This window comes from Asterias rubens, chromosome 14 (assembly GCF_902459465.1).
Source record: "Asterias rubens chromosome 14, eAstRub1.3, whole genome shotgun sequence".
Classification (NCBI taxonomy): domain Eukaryota; kingdom Metazoa; phylum Echinodermata; class Asteroidea; order Forcipulatida; family Asteriidae; genus Asterias; species Asterias rubens.
Window position 1 is genome coordinate 4,518,702 of NC_047075.1, and position 20,776 is coordinate 4,539,477.

Here is a 20,776-nt window from a genome sequence, read left to right on the forward strand (position 1 = left end):
ATGTTTCTTTGACTCATTTGAATGTTGGCGTAATAAATGCACTAGTAATTAGTACCAAAAATCAATCATTTTTATAAATGTTTCAGCAATGATAACCAACGACAGGAAACTTTATTCTCAGCATGATTAAGCCTGAGGAAAATACAGACCGTGAGTAAACTGCATAGCTTCTGTCACCGGTGCAGCTTGCACAATTTCGCGGTAAACGGGAATCAATTCAAAGTTGGGGACCGAAAACATAATTATAGAGGGTCGATAACGTATGACGCTACGATATATTATTTCATATCGAATGAAAAAGGGAAAAGTTTCCGTATGGCGCCACCACTTTTTCATTCGATATGAAATAATAATATAGTATCTTATTTACCTCAATTAGATAACCCTTTTTGTAAAAATTTGTGAAAAAGTGGTGGCGCCATACGGAAAGTTACCTGAAAAAGTCGTGGCGCCATACCAAAACTTTTCCAAATTAACAAACAAATTAAATAGTAAATACCTTCTTGAATATTATATGTTTTCTTATAACCAACTCTGAAATGCATGAACCTGGTGTGCATGAACTTGAAATGCTGAACATTTCGCATTTCGTCCCTAAAATGCAGTACAAAATAACCGAAAATACTTACACAAATTTGCAGACGACCTCAGCAGACATGACACTGACAGGAGAGTTGTTCAAGTTTTGACGCCAAGGAGTTCATCCTCGCATCCACGTTTTGTTAATAACAAAGTGTCGTGTAAATTCAACGTGGGGACAATGTTTTTAATAACGAGGTTATCAGAAATAAAAACCTTGCACGTGTTAAGCGCCCTCTTGTGACAAGGGGTTTTACGGGGCTATTTTGTGAAGCGACTCTTTGAACCAAGACTAGCAGAGCAACAAGATGGCGACCTACATAACACATGTGAAACATACAACGCATTGGAAATCTTCGTGTTGAGAGATCTATTCTTAGTCCAGAGAGAAAATAGGGATCCGAAAATAGTGTAATTAACCATCATCGCATAAAATGGAGGATATTGATCTACAACAACGACTTTTGAGTAAACTCAATCAATATGGTAGGCCTAATTGTCAAACATTCTCTTCTGTGAAATTTGTTGTGACTGAACTGAACTAAAAAATTAACTGAGCTGAACCATAGAGCAAGGACCTGAACTGAGTCAACTAAAAAAATATAAAATAATAATAAATATGGAAGTGTTTGCGAATTGCGGTAACACCATGTAATGACTATCTCTAAACTAAATGAGTTGGGGTGGTTCTGTAAAGAACCGTTGGTTTCAATTCGACGTTAACAAATATAACAAACAATATATTTTATTCTTATTTTATTATTTTATCTTATTCTTGACTTAATAACTTATAAATAAGTTAAAATTGATTTAAATTAAATTGTTATTTACTTTTTAGTCTTTGTTCGACCTCGTAAAAATTTAGTAAGGTTAGTGGATAACTTTCCGTATGGCGCCACCACTTTTTCACTCATTTTTACAAAAAGGGATATATCAATCAGGTAAATTAGATACTATATTATTTTATTTCGAATGAAAAAGTGGTGGCGCCATACGGAAACTTTTCCAGGTTAGTTCATTTGTAATGGTCATCAATGCCTTTATTTTATTTGTCATTTATTTAATTTTCTTAATTTGTTAATTACTTTTTTTTAACAGGGGACAGCTTGCTGGATGAAGACAGGAAGACCAAAAAGAAAGCCAAAACATCAACCAAACTGCCTGAAAAAAATACACTCCGACCATCAAAAGATGGCGACCACCGACCAATCAATTCTCAACGTTCCTTGTCTGCAAACAAATCACTTTCATCAACAAAAAGCAGGAAACGTAAGAAAACTAAAACGCCAGGTGACCAAAATGAGGATATGTCCAGAACTAAAGCTGCAACGGTTGCCATGGATTTTGAGGAGGAATTGAGGCTTTTTAAAAAGGAGCAGTTGGAGAAGACGAGACTAGAGAAGGAAGGGGCGGAGACGGAAGGAATGAAGGGAGGAGTAACAGCGAAGAGACCTCCCCCGGAGGTCATTGTGTTTCAGGATCCAAGCAGAAGGAAAAAGAAAAGGGTCTGTGGCTAGATTGTTGTGTCCGAGTAACAAACTAAATCAACATGGGTGACGTGGGTTATTCCGAGGTCTGGAGTTGATCAGGGCCCAATTTCATGCTTATTGCCGAATTCTGCGCTTACGATCACGATTCCCCGCTTACGTGCAAGCGCCGAATTTCTGCGCTAGCCTTGTAAGCGTAGAATGCCTAATAAAATGGAGTACGCATGCGCAAAAGCCAAAATTCGTCGCTAGCCCGTGAAATATGCTTGCCGTAAGCACAGAATTCTCTGCTTCCGTAAGCGCCGATTCTGTTCTTACGGTAAACAGAGCCATGAAATTGGGCCCTGGGGCTTGCACGCTTTGCACTCGGAGTTCATTTTTTTTTCTTAACAGCATAAATCATATCCCTGTGGTATAAGCACTTCATTGTACCAGACTTTCTTCACAAATCTAACTCGCAAATGGCTTATTTAATTTGAGGATTTTTGAATTTCTTTATAGGTGCAAGAAGAGGAGCAAGCCGAGGCAGATGAGGATAAGTTCAACCTAAAGAAGGCTCGCTACGAGGTCAGACAGTTTGGTCTTTCAGGGTTTTCCTTCGAAGACAGAGAGAAGTGTGAGGCAGATCGAGCCGTGACCCTTGGTGCATGGGTGAGCTTATTTGGGTGGTTTATTTTTGGATTTTGTTTAACTTTAATTTGTTATATGCAAGTTGCCAGACACACAAGGCCTGAAGGCCACTTCAAGGTGTGGGCTACAATTAGTTGCGATAACGTAACCCTCCTCCCGACGGCCGCCACAATCAACTTTTTTTTTAAGGGCCGTTGCCACCTACTCTTGGGGCTACCCCCTTTACAGTCCATAAATATAGTCGAGAATAAGTTATATGATAATAATAATAATGCACCTTAGAAACAGTTCTATAATTGCAAGTTAATTGACATTATTTTTGATTATTTCAGGCTCCAAAGCGAGAGTACATCAACTACAAGGAACTAATCTCAATACAGAAAGGCAAGAAGGAACAAGCGAGACAGCAGCGAGAGATGGTAAGATATTATAAGAATAATAATAATAATATTGAAGTATTATATAGCGCACGTATCTACCAAACAAGGTACTCAAGGCGCTGAGTATATACAAAAAAGTAAGGGTGTCGGAGAGGGCTATGGAAAGGATTAAATTATTTTAGTATGTAAAATTTACCAGCATTAACCGGTTATGGTAAAATACCATAACATGTTTTACATGCTAAAACTGAGACGAAAATTGTTTTTGTGACATTGTTTTACTCATTTCTCAAAAACTAAATCAATGCAGCGAGTAATATTTTAAGTGAAGCTTTCTACTATCTTGCTTAAGCAGTGTTAGTTTAATGTAAATCTGTGAACATTGTGTTTTATGATCATAAAAAGGTCCTAAACCCTTTAAAGTGGTATTACTTTTATGTTCAATATGTTTGGTGCCATGTTTTCTTTTGAAGGATCGTAAAATGGGTTACAGCGTGGCTAAGAAACCAACCACTGAGAAGGTCAGGGTAAAGTAAGTTGAAGTTTGATTCATAGCACACATAAGGCTTGTAATTAGACCAATTTTAGTGGTGGGCAAACAATCAAATTTTTGGGAAGTATACCGAGGGCAAGGGGGATCAACAAAATTATTCATGTTTAATTGTGGGCCATTATTGCTGAAGTGGGGCGAGTTTTTCAAAACTGTTTGTGTTATGGGGCCATGCAATAAGTTGAATGGCGTTTTGATTGTGTTCTTTCTCTGTGACATTCGATACTCAAATCATGCTGTGTTCCAGATCAATGCACAGTGGACAATATTTGAAATCTGTGCCGAGCGGCAAAATGTATTTTGCTCAGAGTGCTGGGCAAAAAATGTGAGTCCAGGGGTCGATTTCACAAAGAGTTAGGACTAGGCCTAACTTAGGACTAGTCCTAGGAGATGTACAAATTGCATGGATAGTCCTAAGTTAGGACGAGTAACTGGTCCTAACTCGAGATAAGACTAGTCCTAACTCTTTGTGAAATCCACCCCTGGGCAGGCCTGCCCAGCATTGCCACCGTGGCTACAACACTGGACAACATGTAATAATAATAGTGGCTTCTTATACCGTGCATATTCGTAACCCAGCGCCCTCAAGGCACTTTAACGTACATTATTTTCTTAGCAAGGCACATGTATGGTGGACTACGTTTGCATTATGAGATCTACTTCTTTTAGCATAGCACCATGTAATGGTTTACAAGGTGCTGTGGTGCAATATGCTGCAAATCCAGCCAGGAACACCGGGGGAGTAGGTTATGGCTTATTATCACACTCCAAGTCGAGCATCTGATTGGAGGATTAGCGCGTACTGGAAGATAGTATTATTTATTATTATTTCAATAACTGATTTACTTCACAGAAATCAAGGATTTTGGCGGGACCCTACGCAGGACAAGAAGTTCTTCATAGACGGCCAGATTGGGAGATACAAACAAGGTGTTCAGGTCGTCAGTAAGAATGAAATAACCGCGGTCAAATCAAGCAGGGGGAAGCGATCAGGTCGGACAAGCAAGATCAAATTTTAGTTCACTTAAAGGCACTAAGCATAAAAATCAGTAGAAATAACCGCAGTCAAATCTAGCAGGGGGAAACGATCAGGTCGGACAAGCAAGATCAAATTCTAATTCACTAAGCATAAAATCTTACTTGCTAAAGAGCAATGGAGAGCTGTTGATAGTATAAAACATTGTGAGAATCGACTCCCTCTGAAGTAACGTAGTTCTCCAAAAGAAGGTATTTCTCACAAAAATATTTGAATTTGAGAAAGACTTCAGCAGCCGCGAAAAGTTTCGTGAAATTGGCTGTTGGCCTGAAGCTTTCTTCAGACATCTGATTGAAAGCACACAAATTTGTGCAACAAGGTTGTTTTTCTATCATTATTTTCTTGTAACTTCGCCCAAGTTTTCACAGATTTGTTATTTTATGCATATCCTGCTGGATTACACCAAGTGAGAATACTGGTCTTTGATAAACTGCATACCAACCAAAAGAACTTATGATATAAATGCTACTTTACTTTTTAAACACCCATTATGTTGACCGTGTCTTTAAAATTGTGTTAATATAGAATGAAATAAACAAAACGGTAAATACCAGTTAACAATTAAAAATCATGTAGAAATCTATTTATTACTTTACATATTTACAGTGTTTACAACTGCAAAAGAATATTCTTCTGTACATCTTCCTTTGAAATATCACTCAGATAAGAACCATCTCTGCCCTCACAGGTACCCTTTTACCCCTGGGTGGAGAGAAGCAATTATAGTTAAGTGTCTTGCTCAGGGACACAAGTGTCACGACCAGGACTCGAACCCACACTCCGCTGAACAGAAGCACCAGAGCTTGAGTGCGGTGCTCTTATCCGCGCGGCCACGACTCCCCACATAGTATCTTAATGATTTGAGTACATTATGAACTGGCCACCCCGCCTAATAATAATATTAATAAAACCCAATTCTTATAGTGCTTTATGGGTGTCTCAAAGTATTCAGTATTTTTCCTGCGAGGCATGTGGTGTTGAAGCACGAGACCTACTCCTTTAAAGCACCATAATGGTTCCCAAGGTGCTGTTGCGCAATCAAACCAGAAACACCGGGGCGAACCCATTGTCTTTATGATATTAGTGCGCTTGGTTCTTTTACGTGCATTACACAACACCAGGACCTCGGCTTAACGTCCCATCCAAAGGATGAAGTATGTGGTGAGGTGTCTTGGTTAGGACACAAGTGTAAGGACTGGGATAGGAACCACAACTCTGCTGCTGCTAAACAGAAACGCCAGAGCTCGAGTGCGGTGCTCTAATCCGCTCGGCCACAACACTCCAGATGGTCTCGTAATGGTTTGAGTACATTATCACCTGGCACTGTGCCTAATTGTGGTATAACTCGAGAGACGTAACCAGAGTAACTCCACATCAAACACATCGAACTGTAACATCGAACACTAGGCCTGCATGACTTGTGCAGTTTACTACTCGACTAGTCGCACCTCAAATAGCTGTGACGACGACACTAGTCGCGACTTGTTTTTACTTCTCAAGATGCAATGTTTGCTGCAGGCGCAATAAAGTAAAATTCACACTGAAGGATTGAAGGATTTTATTTTGTCATTGATGTCTGATTGTGTTTTGTAAGTAAATTATGTTGTGAATAGTCGTGAGCGACACAATTGGTTCACCAAACAGGTAGTCGCGACTGTTTTTGAAATAGTCGCGATTATTTGTTATTAGTCGTGGCGGAACGATTAATCGAGTAGTTGAAAAACTGTACACGCGACTCGACTAAGCAATCAATAGTCGACTACGACACTAGACGCATAAGGCCTATCGAACACCTGCCTTTCAGAATGGATAGAAGAAATCGTTGGCGAGCTTGTCCTCAAAGCCGGGGTCCTCGGCGAGGATGACCGCCGGTCCCGTTGAGGCATCGATGAAAGAAACAGAGGAGACGACTTCAAACTGCTGGAGGAGGGTGTCGGGACCGGTCTGGCAGAAGGCACCTGAACACTGTAAAGCAAGGAGGATAATTCTGACCTTTATCTTGATTGAATAATTAATAATAATGATATTGTAAGTAATAATACAGCTTTCTACTATCGTTATCTTCAAACAGTGTAAGTTTAATGTAAATTTGTGGACATAATAATAAAAATAATAATAATAATGACATTTATACCGCGCATTTCCCATACAAATATGATCAAAAGTGCCTTACAATAAAAATTAGACGATAAACTAAAACAATGACATAGTAAACACCCATTAAAACAAAAATAGCTAAGTAAAAATATGTAATAGAAAATCCACCTTAAAAACGGGAAGTAAACATTATAAAAAATCCAGCTGGACCAGCCAGAAAACATGAACCAGTTAAACATTAAAAGTTTTAAGATGACTTTTAAAACCCTCAACCCTCTAAGCAAACGCATAAGTTTGTTTCATAGTCAGGGACCAGCTGCAGCAAAAGCTCTATCACCAATAGCATTCTTTGTCACAGGAACCTGCAAAAAGCCTTAACATTTTGTTTTGTACAAACACTACCCAAATCCTTTAAACTCACCTTGTATCTGAGTGTCCTGCTCTCCGCATAGTTGTACCTGACCCCAAGGATCTTCGGTTGTGGGTTAGCTAGGGACCCAACATTGGCATAGATCACCTCAATATGAACACCCATTACCATGTTGTTGCATGTCCCTTCAATAGTACTCTGAAAACAAAAAGTAAACAAATTAATGGCCTGGCTTGTTTTGCCCTAGCAGAGTCTTTCTGGAAGGCTAAATTCGATTCGATTCAAGTCAATTCACATGTACTTCCGCTAACACATTTTCACAAATTACAGAACTACTTTGTAATGCACAAAAGACAGAATAAGAATAAACTAGCGGGAAACCGCATGAAGGCAAGGCCCAAAATAAGCCAGGTAGCTTGTAGCGGCTTCCATTTACATAACAAATTCATTTATACAAAGGTGCATGCTTAGGACAATACAAAGACGAAACAAACAGACAGACGAACAAACTACTGGAGAAAATGACAATGACAAAGTATGCAAAAATGACAACACAACACACAGGAGCAGACTGGTTACATGTGTATCTATGATAAGAGTTTAAAATAGACAATGAAGTGGAAATACATGAATAGAGAGAGAGAGAGAGAGTCGGAAAGCACCCCAAAAAAAGCAGTAAACGATGGAAAGGAAGACAAAGGGAGGAGGTGACTAAAAGTAATAGTTTACTATATCAAGTAAACCCTTGGGTGAAGAGAAGCAATTATAGTTGTTAATATTTATTCACAAAGATATTTACAAAATAGGGACACCGCCAACATAGGGCTAGATAGCTCAGTTGGTAGAGCGCCGGCACGTTAATCCGGAGGTAGTTGGTTCGAATCCCACTCTAGTCAATTCTTTGTTCAACCCCAACAATCATTTCAAAAATTTACCCAGTCAGTTTCCCTTGTGGTTTATATTGATACCTGAAACAAAAAGTCGCATCCCCTTAAGGTAATCCCCTCGCTGCCACTTCCCAGGTTGTATCGTAATTTGGGTGTGATCCCTGGCTACACGGCAATTAATGGTTGTATGGCTTCTGACTGGCACCCCCGAACAAAGATATTGACAAAATAGGGACACCGCCAACATATGGCTAGATTGCTCAGTTGGTAGAGCGCTGGCATCCGGAGGTCGTTGGTTCGAATCCCACTCTAGTCAAATCTTTGTTCAACCCCAAATATTATTATTCTCATCATTGTTGTCTTCATCATTTCTGTCTTTGATCTAATTGTCTGTCCGTTCATTCTTGTCCCTGTTTATTTTATGTTTGTCTGTCCCCAGGCATCTCAACATAAGCCTCGCCTTCCAGATGATGCCTCAATCCTTTTTTTATTTATTTTTCTCTGCCTCGTTATATAGCATTTTTTATTTATAACTCCTTTGAAAATTAACGAGTACTGTTTTCATGAAATATGGAAAAAAAGTGTCCGTTTGAATGAATGAAATGAAAAGCATCTTGCTCGAGGACACAAGTGCCACAACCAGGATTCGAGCCCACTACACTCCGATAACTTATCCACCAGAACTTTAATTTGTTGCTCCACTCAGCCATGACACCCTGGTATAAGTTTCTACCTAGCAACTTACTGATGGGCCCCCTACGATGTCCTCTACAATTATTGGAACCCAGTCGCCGACGTTCTCAACGTCAGAGTTGCCGAATGTAGCCACATACTCGCGCATGACACCATTCAGGGCGTTGAGGGCAGCAGACTGAATCACAGAGCAACTGTCAGCAGTGTCACTGTAGGTTACCCTGGTGTAAAAAAACAAAAACCTATCACACTGGATACTGATTTCCTGTAAGGTACTTCTAGGACAGTGAATGGGTCTACTCAATCCTCAAACTGGACCAAATTTCACAGAGCGTTAGAGGCCGCAAACTGATTGTATCAAAATGACCAAAGAACTAGCACTTTTAAAACTAGCACCTTTACAACTATCACTTTTAAAACAAGCACATTTAACACAAGCACTTTTAAAACCTCACTTTTAAAACTAGCTCTTTTCAAACTAGCACCTTTACAACTACCACTTTTCAAAAAAGCACTTTCAAACTTAGCTCTTTTCAAACTAGCACTTTTGAAACTAACACTTTTAAAATAGAACCTTTAAAACTAGAATTTTTAAGACTAGCAACCCTGTATAAATAGTGTTTGGAGCATGGTCAGAGCCATTGCTCCCTGAGAAATTGAGAGAAACACAGAGAGAAAAATAGACCTTTATCATGGTGCAGCCATCTTGAATAGCTCCCATTGATATAAATGTTACCAAACCGAGGCTGGATAACAAAATAGTCTGGTTCCTATTTGCAAAATGATTATTATTTATTATTTTTTTTTTTTTTCCTCAAAATCTCCAAAAATGGAGAAGATGATTTTTTTTTTTTTAAATTACATCAAATATACAGTAGGCCTATAAGGGACATAAACACTTAAATAAAGAAACAAGATAATCCTGACACTCTCGGACGACCCCCACACCATACTGAAAAAGTACGAAACAAAAGGATTGTCAGAACGATCTGAGTAGCCGACCGAGAGTATCAAGATTAAAATATTAAAAAAAAACTGGTTACGGCACAAAACTGTTTTGACACTATCACGTGACGCAATTTTAGTACTTAAAGTCAGAGTTCAATTTCCGCCTGAAAGAAGGACTAATAATACAATTAAGCAGCGAAAAATTATTAGCATTCATTAGTGTTATTCGAGACGAGGAACATGACCTAGATGAAGGTAGCCAGATAATGGTCTATTACAGTGCATTATCATTGATTACAATCACTCACCTGATCATGCAGCCAGATCTCATATCCTCCCCAAAGGTCACTGGTGTCCTGATGTCTGGGTTGGTCTCACACGTTCCAATGGCATTACTTTTGATGACCGTCAACCAGTTATTGGGGTCACTGCTTAGCTCAATGGAGGACCTAGATGACAGAAATGACAGGTTATTAAATCGCATTCCCATTGGACCTTTGGGTCTGGACCCGCCCGGTATCTGTCACTCAGAGACCCTCAAGGAGCTACATTTTTTAAAGCCATTATACACTTTCGGTACAGAAAAAAAAAAGTTCACAGATTTACAAACAATTTACAGGGTTTATAGAAGGTAATGGTGAAAAATTTCTCTTGAAATGTTGTTCCATGAAATGCTTTACTTTTTGAGAAAACATTAAAACAATATCAATTCTCGAGAATTACGGATTTATTTTAAACACATGTCATGCATGGCGAAACGCGCAGAAACAAGAGTGGGTTTTCCCGTAATTTACTCCCGACTCCGATGACTGATTTAGCCTAAATTTTCACAGGTTTGTTATTTTATATATAAGTTGTGATACACGAAGTGTGGGACTTGGACAATACTGTTTACCGAAAGTGTATAATGGCTTTAAGGTTGAGACCTATTCCTTTTTCTAGCACCAGGTAAATGTTTACAAGTTGCTGCGGGGCAATGTCCTGCCGATCAAACCAGGAATAGACCGTATTGAATAACCACTTTTTTGCTATGAAAGTCGCTATCTTGTAGGGCAAACCATATGCGCGTCCAAAGGCATACATCAATTAAGCACGCAGCATTCCCGGTTTGATTTCTACTGCAAATGCACGCACACACACACGCACATGCGCACAGACGCCATGTTGTAGGGCAGATATTTGAACAGTGACGCCATATTCAATACAGTCTAAACCTGGGCATCCCCTTCTCTTTTCAATAACTGCACTGGGTTTTTTCTGCGCATCACACAGGACCAATGGCTTCACAACGAAGCCTAAATAGGTTGCACAGTTTTTAGCAGCCCAGAGGGCAAGTTGAGAGTTGGTGTTTACTAGTCCGTATCAGTTTTTACTAGACAATGTACACCGGGCTAGTGTTAAAGACAATGGAAACTATTGGTAATTGTCAAAGACCAGTCTTCTCACTTAGCGTATCTTAACATACGCACAAAATAACAACCCTGTGAAAATGTTAACTTAATTGGTCGTCCAAGTTGCGAGATAATAATGGAAGAAAAAACACCCTTGTCACACGAAGTTGTGTGCTTTCAGATGCTTGATTGCGGGACCTCAAAACCTAATTCGTGAAAAATTACTTCTTTCTTGAAAACTAAATTACTTTAGAGGGAGCCGTTTCTCACAATGTTTTGTACTATCAACAGCTCTCAATTGCTTGTGACCAAGTCAGTTTTTGTGCTAACAATTATTTTGAGTAATTACCAATAGTGTCCAGTGCCTTTAATGGCGAGCCCTGGCTATCTACATTATAATGTTGTTGTATTTTTTAAATGGTGATGTGATACCTTGTTATCCCGTCGACAACCTGCCTGACCAGATTGCCCGCCAACAGAGGCTTGCCTACCACATAACCAGGATTACCACTCCGAGGGAATGTACCTGATTCACCCATCTGCATACGGGGAAGTAAAGACAACAAATCAGAAAAAGATATGATAAGGAAAAGAGCGGGAACAAATTTGGGAAACAATCCACCTGACCATAAAGCAGGGCCCAATTTCATAGAGCTGCTTATCACAAACATTTGCTTAGCACAACAATTTCTTCCTCGATAAAAACAGGCTTGATTACCAAGCGAATTTCCATTTGTTGTATATTGCTTGTTACAGTATTCAGCTGTTGTTTGCTTGTCCTAAAAATCACGCGAAAATTTGATTGGTAATCCTGTTTTTATCGAGGCAAAAGATTTCATGCTAAGCAAATTTTTGCGCTTAGCAGCTCTATGAAATTGGGCCCTGGTGGTTCAAATGTTTACTGGAGCGGAATTTCTTTTTACAGAAAGTAAAAACAAGAAAAACCTTCCTTTACAAGTTTAAAGACGCTGGACACTATTGGTAATTGTCAAAGACCAGTCTTCTCACTTGGTGTATCTCAACATATGCACGAAAGAACAAACCTGTGGAAATTTTTGCTCAATTGGTCATCGAATTTGCAAGAGAATAATACAAAAAAAAACGTGTTGCATTTCTTAGTGTGCTTTCAGATGCATAATAAAAGGCTTCAGCTGAAAGTGTTTTGTTATTTTAGTGAGAACGTACCTGTTACTTCAGAGGGAGCCGTTTCTCACAATGGTTTATAATATCAACTGCTCTCCATTGCTCGTTACCAAGTAAGTTTTTGTAACAACAATTATTTCGAGTAACTAGAAATAGTGTCCAGTGCCTTTAATCAAGTGATTGAAAGCAACCCACCTTCACAAATGCTGTTGAAAACTTTTGATTGAAGAGCAGGACACCAGGCAAGATGCTACCGAGTACCAGTTGGACATCTGCCGTCTCAATTAGTCCAGACCCATTCTGGGTTATTGTATACGCAACCTGTAAGATTGATTATGTATTGTATTTAGATCTTTCCTTTTTTGGCCCATGTCTTTGGGCCAACAATAATAACAATAATAATAACAAATGCTTATATAGCGCATTTCACAATAATCGTCTCAATGCGCTTTACATTTGTGCTCTGGTCATTGGGCCAAAAACATCCCGTTAATCTTTCACAGCCCTTGGGGAGTGTACATGTAGAGCCCCGAGCTGCTGTGGCAATCCAAAGCGATTTCATTCACAGGTACTCATTTATACCCCTGGGTGAAGAGAAGCAATTATAGAAAGTATCTTGCTCAAGGACACAAGTGTCATGACCGGGATTCAAACCCACACTCCGATGACTTAACCACCAGGGTCCAATTTCATAGAGCTGCTAAGCACAACAATTTGCTTAGCATGAAATGTTTGCCTGGATAAAAACAGGATTTCCCAACCGATTTCTACGTGATTTTCAAGATAACCATACAACAGCTGAATACAAGCAACTAGGAAATGCAACAAAATGGAAATTCGGTTGATAATCCTGTTTTTACCAAGGAAGAAATTTCATGCTAAGCAAATTTTGTGCTTAGCAGCTCTATGAAATTGGGCCAAGATCTTGAACTTGATGCTCTTAACCTCTCAACCATGATACCCTAATACATTCCTGTTGGCATGAAGCTACAACCTCTACCCTGGACTTGTCCAAGGCTCTTTACGCAAGCACCCCGCTTTGAATTCACCCAGATAGCATAAATGGAAGTGTCAAAGCCGAGCGGTTAAGAGCACCGAATTCAAACTGTGGTGTTTCTGATCAGTAGAGTGTGGGTTCGAATCCCCAGCCGTGACACATGTGTCTTTAAGCAAGTCTTAACCATTGCTTTCGGATGGGACGCAAAGCCGTTGGTCTTATGTGTTGTGTAACAAAAAGAGAAGGGGTTCGCCCCGGTGTTCCTGGCTGTCGCTGCTAAATGCGCCGTAGCACCTTGTAAACCCTTATAAAGTGCTACATAATTGGGTGTGAGAATTCATAACTTTCAATAACCTCTCTGTCTGTATTACTGCCTTGAGTACCTTGTTGGTAGATACGTGCGCTATATAAGACTTTGATATTATTATTATTATTATTAATAACACAAAAAGTGGGAGTAGGTTATGGCTTTTTACATCACACTCCAGTTTGAGCATCAGATTGGAGTGTACTAGAAGATAAAATATTATATGATATTAACCCTTCAGAGGCCATAGCAGCCACAAGCGGCTTGCATCAAAACGCCTAGAGCGGCCGCAACCGGCCAAAAGGTTTGGCCTACTTCTGGTCACATAAAGAGGTCAAAGTAATGGTCATATCCGGATATGAAACTTTCCAATGTAGTGTGTTAAAGCCATTAGACACTTTCTGAACAAAACAAAAATTAAAAGTTCACATATTTACAAATTACTTACAGGGTTTACAGAAGGTAATGGTGAAAGACTTCCCTTGAAATATTATTCCATGCAATGCTTTACTTCTTTTTTTTTTTAAATTAACACAATTATCAATTCTCGACATCGAGAATAACATTTTAATTTTTATTAAGATTTATTTTAACATATGTCATGACACGGCGAAACATGCAGAAACAATGGTGGGTTTTCCTGTTATTTTCTCCCGACTCTGATGACCAATTGAGCCTAAATTTTCACAGGTTTGTTATTTTATATATAAGTTGTGATACACGAAGTGTGGGCCTTTGGACAATACTTTTTACGGTTGTTGTGCGATTGCTTTAACATAGTATCGCAATTTTTAAACACAAAACTACATTTTCTGTTTTATGTTATTTCTGATTGACAGTTTCACTGACAAAAATTGATGATTATACAGAAGTGAATGGTCTTTAAGGGGTTCATAGATGACAGTTTTATATTTAATAGATGTTGAATTTGCATAAGGGACAAAGATATTCATTTTGGTTTTACCCAAATACAGCGATCTGTGTTAGCACTGTGTCTAGTTGGTATTACACTGCTCTAGAATTGCAAAGGACATGGGTTCGAATCCCAGCCGAGTATTAATAATCCCGTGTTTTTTTTCCCAGAATTCGGGAAAGTACCGAGTATACAGTGCTTACACAGATTGGTGAGTAAGGATAAAACCAAAATAAATATTCAGTTTTATAATGAAACCTTTACATAAAATTATCAAAAGCGCATAACGCATTATTTACCTCCAGTACGACATTATCACACTGTCCAGTTATTGCATCATAGACTGGTGCCGGTACCATGCCCGGATCATACCCACAGTCGGTCTGGTTCCCTGAAGCATCCTGGCAAAGTACTGGACTCTGTACCACAAGCTCTATTAAGGATTCATTCACATAGAAGCTGTAGAACTCCACTGTGCCGTTGACTGACGGTGGCGTGTAGTTCTGCACTGGTAGGTTACTTATCAAATAGTCCGGAGTCTGCCCAAATAAAAAATGAACACAGTGCCTTGAATTAGTACAATAATTTCATGACAAAAAGATATATTGCCCTTTACTTCATCAGCCGTCGATTTAACCAAACTCTTCCTAACTTAGGATTAATCTTAGGACGAGTCATGTTCCGTATCAAAATACGTAGGACGCATTGAACCCATCCTAAGTTAGGTTGCGTTACTCGTCCTAACTCGAGTTAGGATTAATCCTCGCATTTCATGAAATCGGCTGCTGCACTGGTAGGTTACTTACCAAAATAGTTTGCCCAAATAAAAATGAATACAGTGCCTTGAATAAGTACAATTAATTTTGAGACAAAAAGATAAATTGACCTTTAGTTCACCTGCACTGGTGGGTTACTTATCAAATAGTCCGGAGTCTGCCCAAATAAAAATGAAAACAGTGCCTAGAATAAGTACAATTTTGTGTGCATGAAGTGTATACTCTTTGGCAAGAAAAAGTGGAGCCTAAAAAGTGGAGTGTTCGCAGCTAAGCCGGGAAAAAAGCGGGGAAAGTGTGGAACAGGAACAAGAAAATGTAAGTTCCGCATTAATGCAATAATTTCACAGACTTGTAAACAGCTTTCTGAAGTTGGGTCAAGATTATCAAAGCGTACCGGTGATAGTTTGAAGCCATCATAAAACGTCAAAGCAGACAGGTACGGCAACGTGTCACACTCTGCCATGAGATCGGTCAGCTGTCGCCCACAGGCAGTTGTCTGGTCCGAGAGGAAGCTCGCAGGGTTGTTGTCATCACAGAGGGCGCTGTAACTCGCGATGGGGAGACCAAGAACACCGAGGGCAAGGCTTTCAAAGACGGTGTAGATTGGGTATCCAAACTAAGAGGGGCAAAGAAAAAAGTGAGTAAAAATTGTAAAGGGTTTGGGGAATTTTTGTAAAACAAAACACAATGTCCACAGATTTACATTTAAACTTAGACAGTTTGAAGATACATGTAATGATAGTAAAAGCTTCCCTTAGTTTATGAGAAATTAGTTTAAAAATCATAAAAATAATATTCATCTCAGTTTTAGCATGTAAAACATTACCAGTTTGATCGTCCAATTAGAACATACTGATGGAAACGTCAAAACGGTTTTTTTTTCAACAGAACCACCCCTAACTAACTTAAAGAAACTCATAACATGGTATTATGGCAAACCTTTCCATCCTATTTCCATCATGCAAAGTTTCAAAAAATAAACATGTCATGGCCGAGCGGTTAAGAGCACCGGATTCAAGCTCTGGTGTTTGATCAGCAGGGTGTGGGTTCGAATCCCGGTCGTAACACTTGCTATGTAAAATTGGGGAGGTACATGTAGTGCTTTCTGCTCTACCGGCCAGGCTTTGGAAATGATAACCAAGTCTACATCCGTAAGAACTGTAAAAAGGGGTAACCCTGTTTCAGCCCTAGGAGTAGGTGGCAACGGCCTCTGGACAAAAAATTGTAGCCCACACCGTGAAGTGGCCTTCAGGCCTTGTGTGTCTGGCGACTAGCATAAAAAAAATTAAAAAAATAATAATAATAATAACAATGTTGGTTGTTCTCACCATGTAAACACTACCGTACGTGTCATTTGCAACATCTGGCAAAGCAAACGTTGTGGATCCGTACAGATTTTCCAACTCCTCGAACCGCTCCACCGAGTCTATTACCTGTGGCACTGTGTAGTAATTTCTTCCCGCATCTGAGTGGGTGAGAAAAGAAGCACCAAAGGTGAAAGTGTCTTGGCCGAGAGCTTAAAGGCAGTGGACACTATTGGTAATTAGTCAAAATAATTATTAGCATAAAACCATACTTGGGAACGAGTAATGGGGAGAGGTTGATAGTATAAAAAAACATTGTGAGAAACGGCTCCCTCTCAAGTGAAGTAGTTTTTGAGAAAGAAATATTTTTCCACGAATTTGATTTTGAGACCTAAGATTTAGAATTTGAGGTCTCGAAATCAAGCATCTGAAAACACACAACTTCGTGTGACAAGGGTCTTTTTTCATTTATAGTTTTCACAGGTTTGTTATTTTATGCATATTTTTGAGATACACCAAGTGAGAAGACTGGTCTTTGACATTTACCAATAGTGTCCAGTGTCTTTAAAAGCACCGGATTCAAACTCTTGTGTTTAGTGAGAGATTACTTCTTTCTCAGAAACTACGCTACTTCAGAGAGAGCCATTTCTCACGATGTTTTGTACTAGTCAACAGCTCTCCAGTGCTCTTTACCAAGTAAGTTTTTATGCTAACAATTATTTTGAGTAATTACCAATAGGGTCCAGTGCCTTTAATGAATAATACGGGACTGGAAAATAATTTTCACAGTTGCTTTCAACGTTTGTAACATCTGTCATACTTACTATTGTCAACAGCTATGCAGAAAAAACTTGGGTCACTGATGTCGACCGTCATTGCTGGTGCATTGAGGGTGTACATGACTGAAGACTTGACGCAAACCTGGTCATTAATTCTGCATTGAAATGAAAATGCAAAACAAAAAAAAGGTCAATGAGAATTTTGTATTAGCCATGTTTTCATTGCTCCTTTCTGAATACATCAAGCCTGGGGTGGATTTCACAAAGGTACATGTAGTCCTAACTTAGGACTAGTCCTAGGCAATGCTAAGAGATAGGACTAGTCCTAAGTTAGGATGAGTTACTGGTCCTAACTTAGGACCAGTCCTATCTCTTAGCATTGCTTAGGTTAGGACTAGTCCTAAGTTAGGACTACCTTTGTGAAATCGACCCCTGTATGCTGTGTTTTTGAAATGGCAAGGGAAACAAGGCATGTTCTCCTTCCCTGCCTGTATACTTACATGTTTACAGTGTCTAAACACTCGCTGAAGGACAAGAAATCATCTGCAGTACAATCAGCATCACAACAACAATTCACGTCACAAGCGTTTGCCGTCAGGTCACATACACAGGTTCCAATATCTAGAGGTCAAAATGATGTCATATGAACAGATGAAATAATGAACAATCCTAGTTTTTGAAGAAAAAAGGATGCCTTCCTCGAAATCCGATCCATTAGGCTCCGCCCATGACGCACGTTTGCAAGAACATGTGAGCCTCTCCAATGGCAATGTCCATTCTGCACAACTCTGGCGCACACACCAAGCATACACTAACGCATGTCGGACCTTATTTTGTCAGACATGTTGTCAGACTGTTGGTCGCACACTGGGTTGTGATTGGTCAATACGAAATGGGGCGGAGCTGAGGAGTATACAATCTGTACAACCAAGCACCAACCTACGTACTAGTACTAGATCGACGACCCGCCGAGCCGCGGCAAAGTCGGACTAAACCATTCTTTAAAAGGGGTATTACAAGGGAGGAGGATACGTTATCGCACGGAGGAAGAAAATAGGTTATCGCAACTACATATGCAGGAGGAGGCTGCATACGGAAACTTTCCCCAACAATTTCTTTGATTTTGAATTTTCTAAAAATAAAAACACATTAACAACACAAAATTTTCCATCCCCTGCCGTTTTACTCATAGCTGGGGTAACTTGACAACAGACCTGTTAATAGACTTGTGGACGGGTCGTTAGGTCGGCCCTGCGCGCTGGGATGGTGCTCTCGCGGGATCGCTGCTCTCGCGCGGGCTGGTGGCTCCCCGATTTCGACTCCTCATTAATGAGGGGTCGGGGGGGCCATTGGTTCGCGCGGGAGCGGTGGTCTCCCGGGAGCGCCGTCTCGGCGCGTGGGGCAGATTTGACGACTTGTCCGCAAGTCTAACCTGTTAACAATGTCATTTCATTTGTATCCCCTTACCGGAGTGTTTATGTATTGCTCTAAACCATTTTGATATATTGTCCTGCTTTTTAACGAATATCCTTTTTGGATTGTGTGTATTATTATTGTGTATCTGCTTGTTTGCCTTTTATTGTCATTCAGTGATTGTTATTATCTTCTGTGCTTTTTTATATGCCCTCTCTTGCCTTAATGTACTTTTGGGGATTTAGGAGACATACGCCTTTTGGCGATAGTTATTTTTTTTAACTTTTATGCTCTCCTGGGCACCCCACTGTGGTTTTACTTTGTTTTCTTAAATATGTTTAATGTATGTATCGTAGGAGGTCCTGTTTTCGAGGTGTCCCTAAAATCGTGGCAAATCTTTTACCTCTCTGTGCGCGATGTAAACAGTCCCTAGATAAAAATTGTGTGGTTTTATTTGCCAAGCAAAGAGTCTCCTCTCCCTTGACCAAAACTTAGAAACACGTAAGGCTCCACTAGTCATTTGCACTTGTAAATGCAAAAAGTTTGGTATTTTAGGCATTTCTACAAGGTACAAAAATATGTCATAATGTTGAGGCCATATAAAAATATTTGCCCACCGAAAAAGTTTCATCAAACGCTATTTCAATTCACAATTCATGATGATCAAAATAATGTGACTGAATGTTTTGCTGAGCATTCTTGAAAAAAAATACCGAGGCTTAAAGAAGCCATGTGCCTTATATCATTTTCTAATATTTTTGGAGATTTTTATTTTGTATCCCTGGTATCAATACTATTATTAATATTAAAATTTAAACATCAGCTCGTTGATTCAATTATCACTGTTTATTTATACGCTTTATTATAAATATTAAGAAAAAAACATATAAAAAAAATAAATAAAAATCAGATTTGGAAGCCAGTAATTATTCACACTTTTTATATATTTTTTTATTTTTTTAATGTTTTGCAAGTTACCATGGTAATTTAAAAAATTTAATAAACAAATATTTTGAATAAAATGAAGGCAACTGCTGTCTATACAGTCATACATAGAGTCTCAAAGAACACTTGTAGTCACTGCAGATGTTTCTTCCATGTATGGCTTCACCGGGAAACCATACTTTCTCGTTTGCCGTGAAAACAGGAAAAACTCAAAACAAATGGGGCCAGTTGAAGTTATTGAAGATCGGTGTGTGGTGTGACTGTGAACATTTCAATAATGTCCATCAAGTTTTAATACATGTTTGCATACTTCATACTAACAAATGAAGATAATTAGGGCATCGGTTGATATATGGCATCATTATTTTTTTCCCAATTCAAAGAAAAAGGCATAAATAATAGCGTGAAAACTGGTAGGCAGAGGATACATGTGCTTGTAAATGTGATAGACCTTATGCATTGACGTCATCCAGCCGCCATCTTTGAGGTCAAACGGTGACGAAACAATCGAAACGCACATAGATTGGCCAATGAACAACCTCCTTTTGACCTCAATGCGGGGGCGCCGTACTGAATTGATGTCATGTGCATAAGGTCTATTGCCCGAACCGAATAAAATAAATATTATTATATTATTATTATTAAACATTCTGAAATTGTGTATGAACTCTGAAGAGAATATAGAGTATAAAAGCGAACATCTTTTTAATAAGCGATATTGTTATTTTGTAAAAATAAAAATTCGGGTTTTTTGATAACTTTTCCAACCTGTGTTTGGTTCGATGGGCGTCTCGCCTTCGCCAACCCCGGGCGGTGGGTCTGTCGCCCCGGCAGTCATCACTGCCGGGGTCGTGCCGCTAGCCGCCGCGGTGGTTACCGCCGGGGCCTGTGTTGTGAGAGTCCCATTATCAGTGGTCGCATTTGTTGCATTGTCTGTAACAGTTTGAGTTGTCTGGGAATACGTGAGGGAAGAAAACAAAGTCACTTCCAGAAAGAAAACGAAAAGTTTCCTTTTCGACAGCAGCGCCATTTTGTTTTGTTTACATCAAAGTGCATGCTGGTACTTTGTAAATAAATAATTGACAGCACGACAAAATCAAAATGACAAGATTGAATTACTCCCTTTTTCTTTAAGAAAATCATAAAATATA

General features: G+C 39.3%; 3 protein-coding genes across 3 annotated transcripts in view; 1 reads left to right on the forward strand and 2 right to left on the reverse strand.

Annotated features, from left to right (window-relative positions):
- The window catches only part of LOC117299582, a 33,178-nt gene extending 32,510 nt beyond the window's left edge, over window positions 1–668 (reverse strand). The window contains exon 1 of the mRNA XM_033783131.1: window positions 630–668. The gene's annotated coding sequence lies outside the window, so the exon portion shown is untranslated. The remainder of the gene's footprint in view (window positions 1–629) is intronic.
- Window positions 669–864: 196 nt separating this feature from the next.
- Window positions 865–4,825, forward strand: LOC117299376. Its single transcript, XM_033782913.1, has 6 exons — window positions 865–1,065; window positions 1,678–2,084; window positions 2,568–2,717; window positions 3,029–3,115; window positions 3,550–3,608; window positions 4,480–4,825. Exons 1-6 carry the CDS (start codon window positions 1,014–1,016, stop codon window positions 4,643–4,645), a joined length of 921 nt encoding a protein of 306 aa, XP_033638804.1. The 5' UTR covers window positions 865–1,013; the 3' UTR covers window positions 4,646–4,825.
- A 586-nt stretch (window positions 4,826–5,411) lies between these two features.
- On the reverse strand, window positions 5,412–20,653 carry LOC117299378 (tectonic-1-like). The gene is made up of 12 exons (XM_033782914.1): window positions 20,394–20,653; window positions 17,768–17,888; window positions 17,313–17,422; window positions 16,513–16,649; window positions 15,579–15,800; window positions 14,708–14,947; window positions 12,387–12,512; window positions 11,481–11,587; window positions 9,966–10,106; window positions 8,762–8,930; window positions 7,181–7,327; window positions 5,412–6,627 (listed from the first exon to the last, which is right to left on the reverse strand). The coding sequence occupies exons 1-12, from the start codon at window positions 20,461–20,463 to the stop codon at window positions 6,463–6,465; spliced, it is 1,755 nt and encodes a 584-aa protein (XP_033638805.1). The 5' UTR covers window positions 20,464–20,653; the 3' UTR covers window positions 5,412–6,462.
- Between the last annotated feature and the right edge of the window lie 123 nt (window positions 20,654–20,776).

What these genes read in the sequence shown, in the direction of transcription:
- LOC117299376 (XM_033782913.1), top strand. Translation starts at nt 1,014, where the DNA reads ATGGAGGATATTGATCTACAACAACGACTTTTGAGTAAACTCAATCAA. An exon ending in GCAGAAGGAAAAAGAAAAGG is followed by an intron (nt 2,085 to 2,567) that starts GTCTGTGGCTAG and finishes ATTTCTTTATAG; the next exon opens with GTGCAAGAAGAGGAGCAAGC. An exon ending in CCGTGACCCTTGGTGCATGG is followed by an intron (nt 2,718 to 3,028) that starts GTGAGCTTATTT and finishes TGATTATTTCAG; the next exon opens with GCTCCAAAGCGAGAGTACAT.
- LOC117299378 (XM_033782914.1), bottom strand. Translation starts at nt 20,463, where the DNA reads ATGACTGCCGGGGCGACAGACCCACCGCCCGGGGTTGGCGAAGGCGAG. An exon ending in TGTTTAGACACTGTAAACAT is followed by an intron (nt 17,423 to 17,767) that starts GTAAGTATACAG and finishes ATTTCAATGCAG; the next exon opens with AATTAATGACCAGGTTTGCG. An exon ending in ACATCGTAGGGGGCCCATCA is followed by an intron (nt 7,328 to 8,761) that starts GTAAGTTGCTAG and finishes TTTTGTTTTCAG; the next exon opens with AGTACTATTGAAGGGACATG.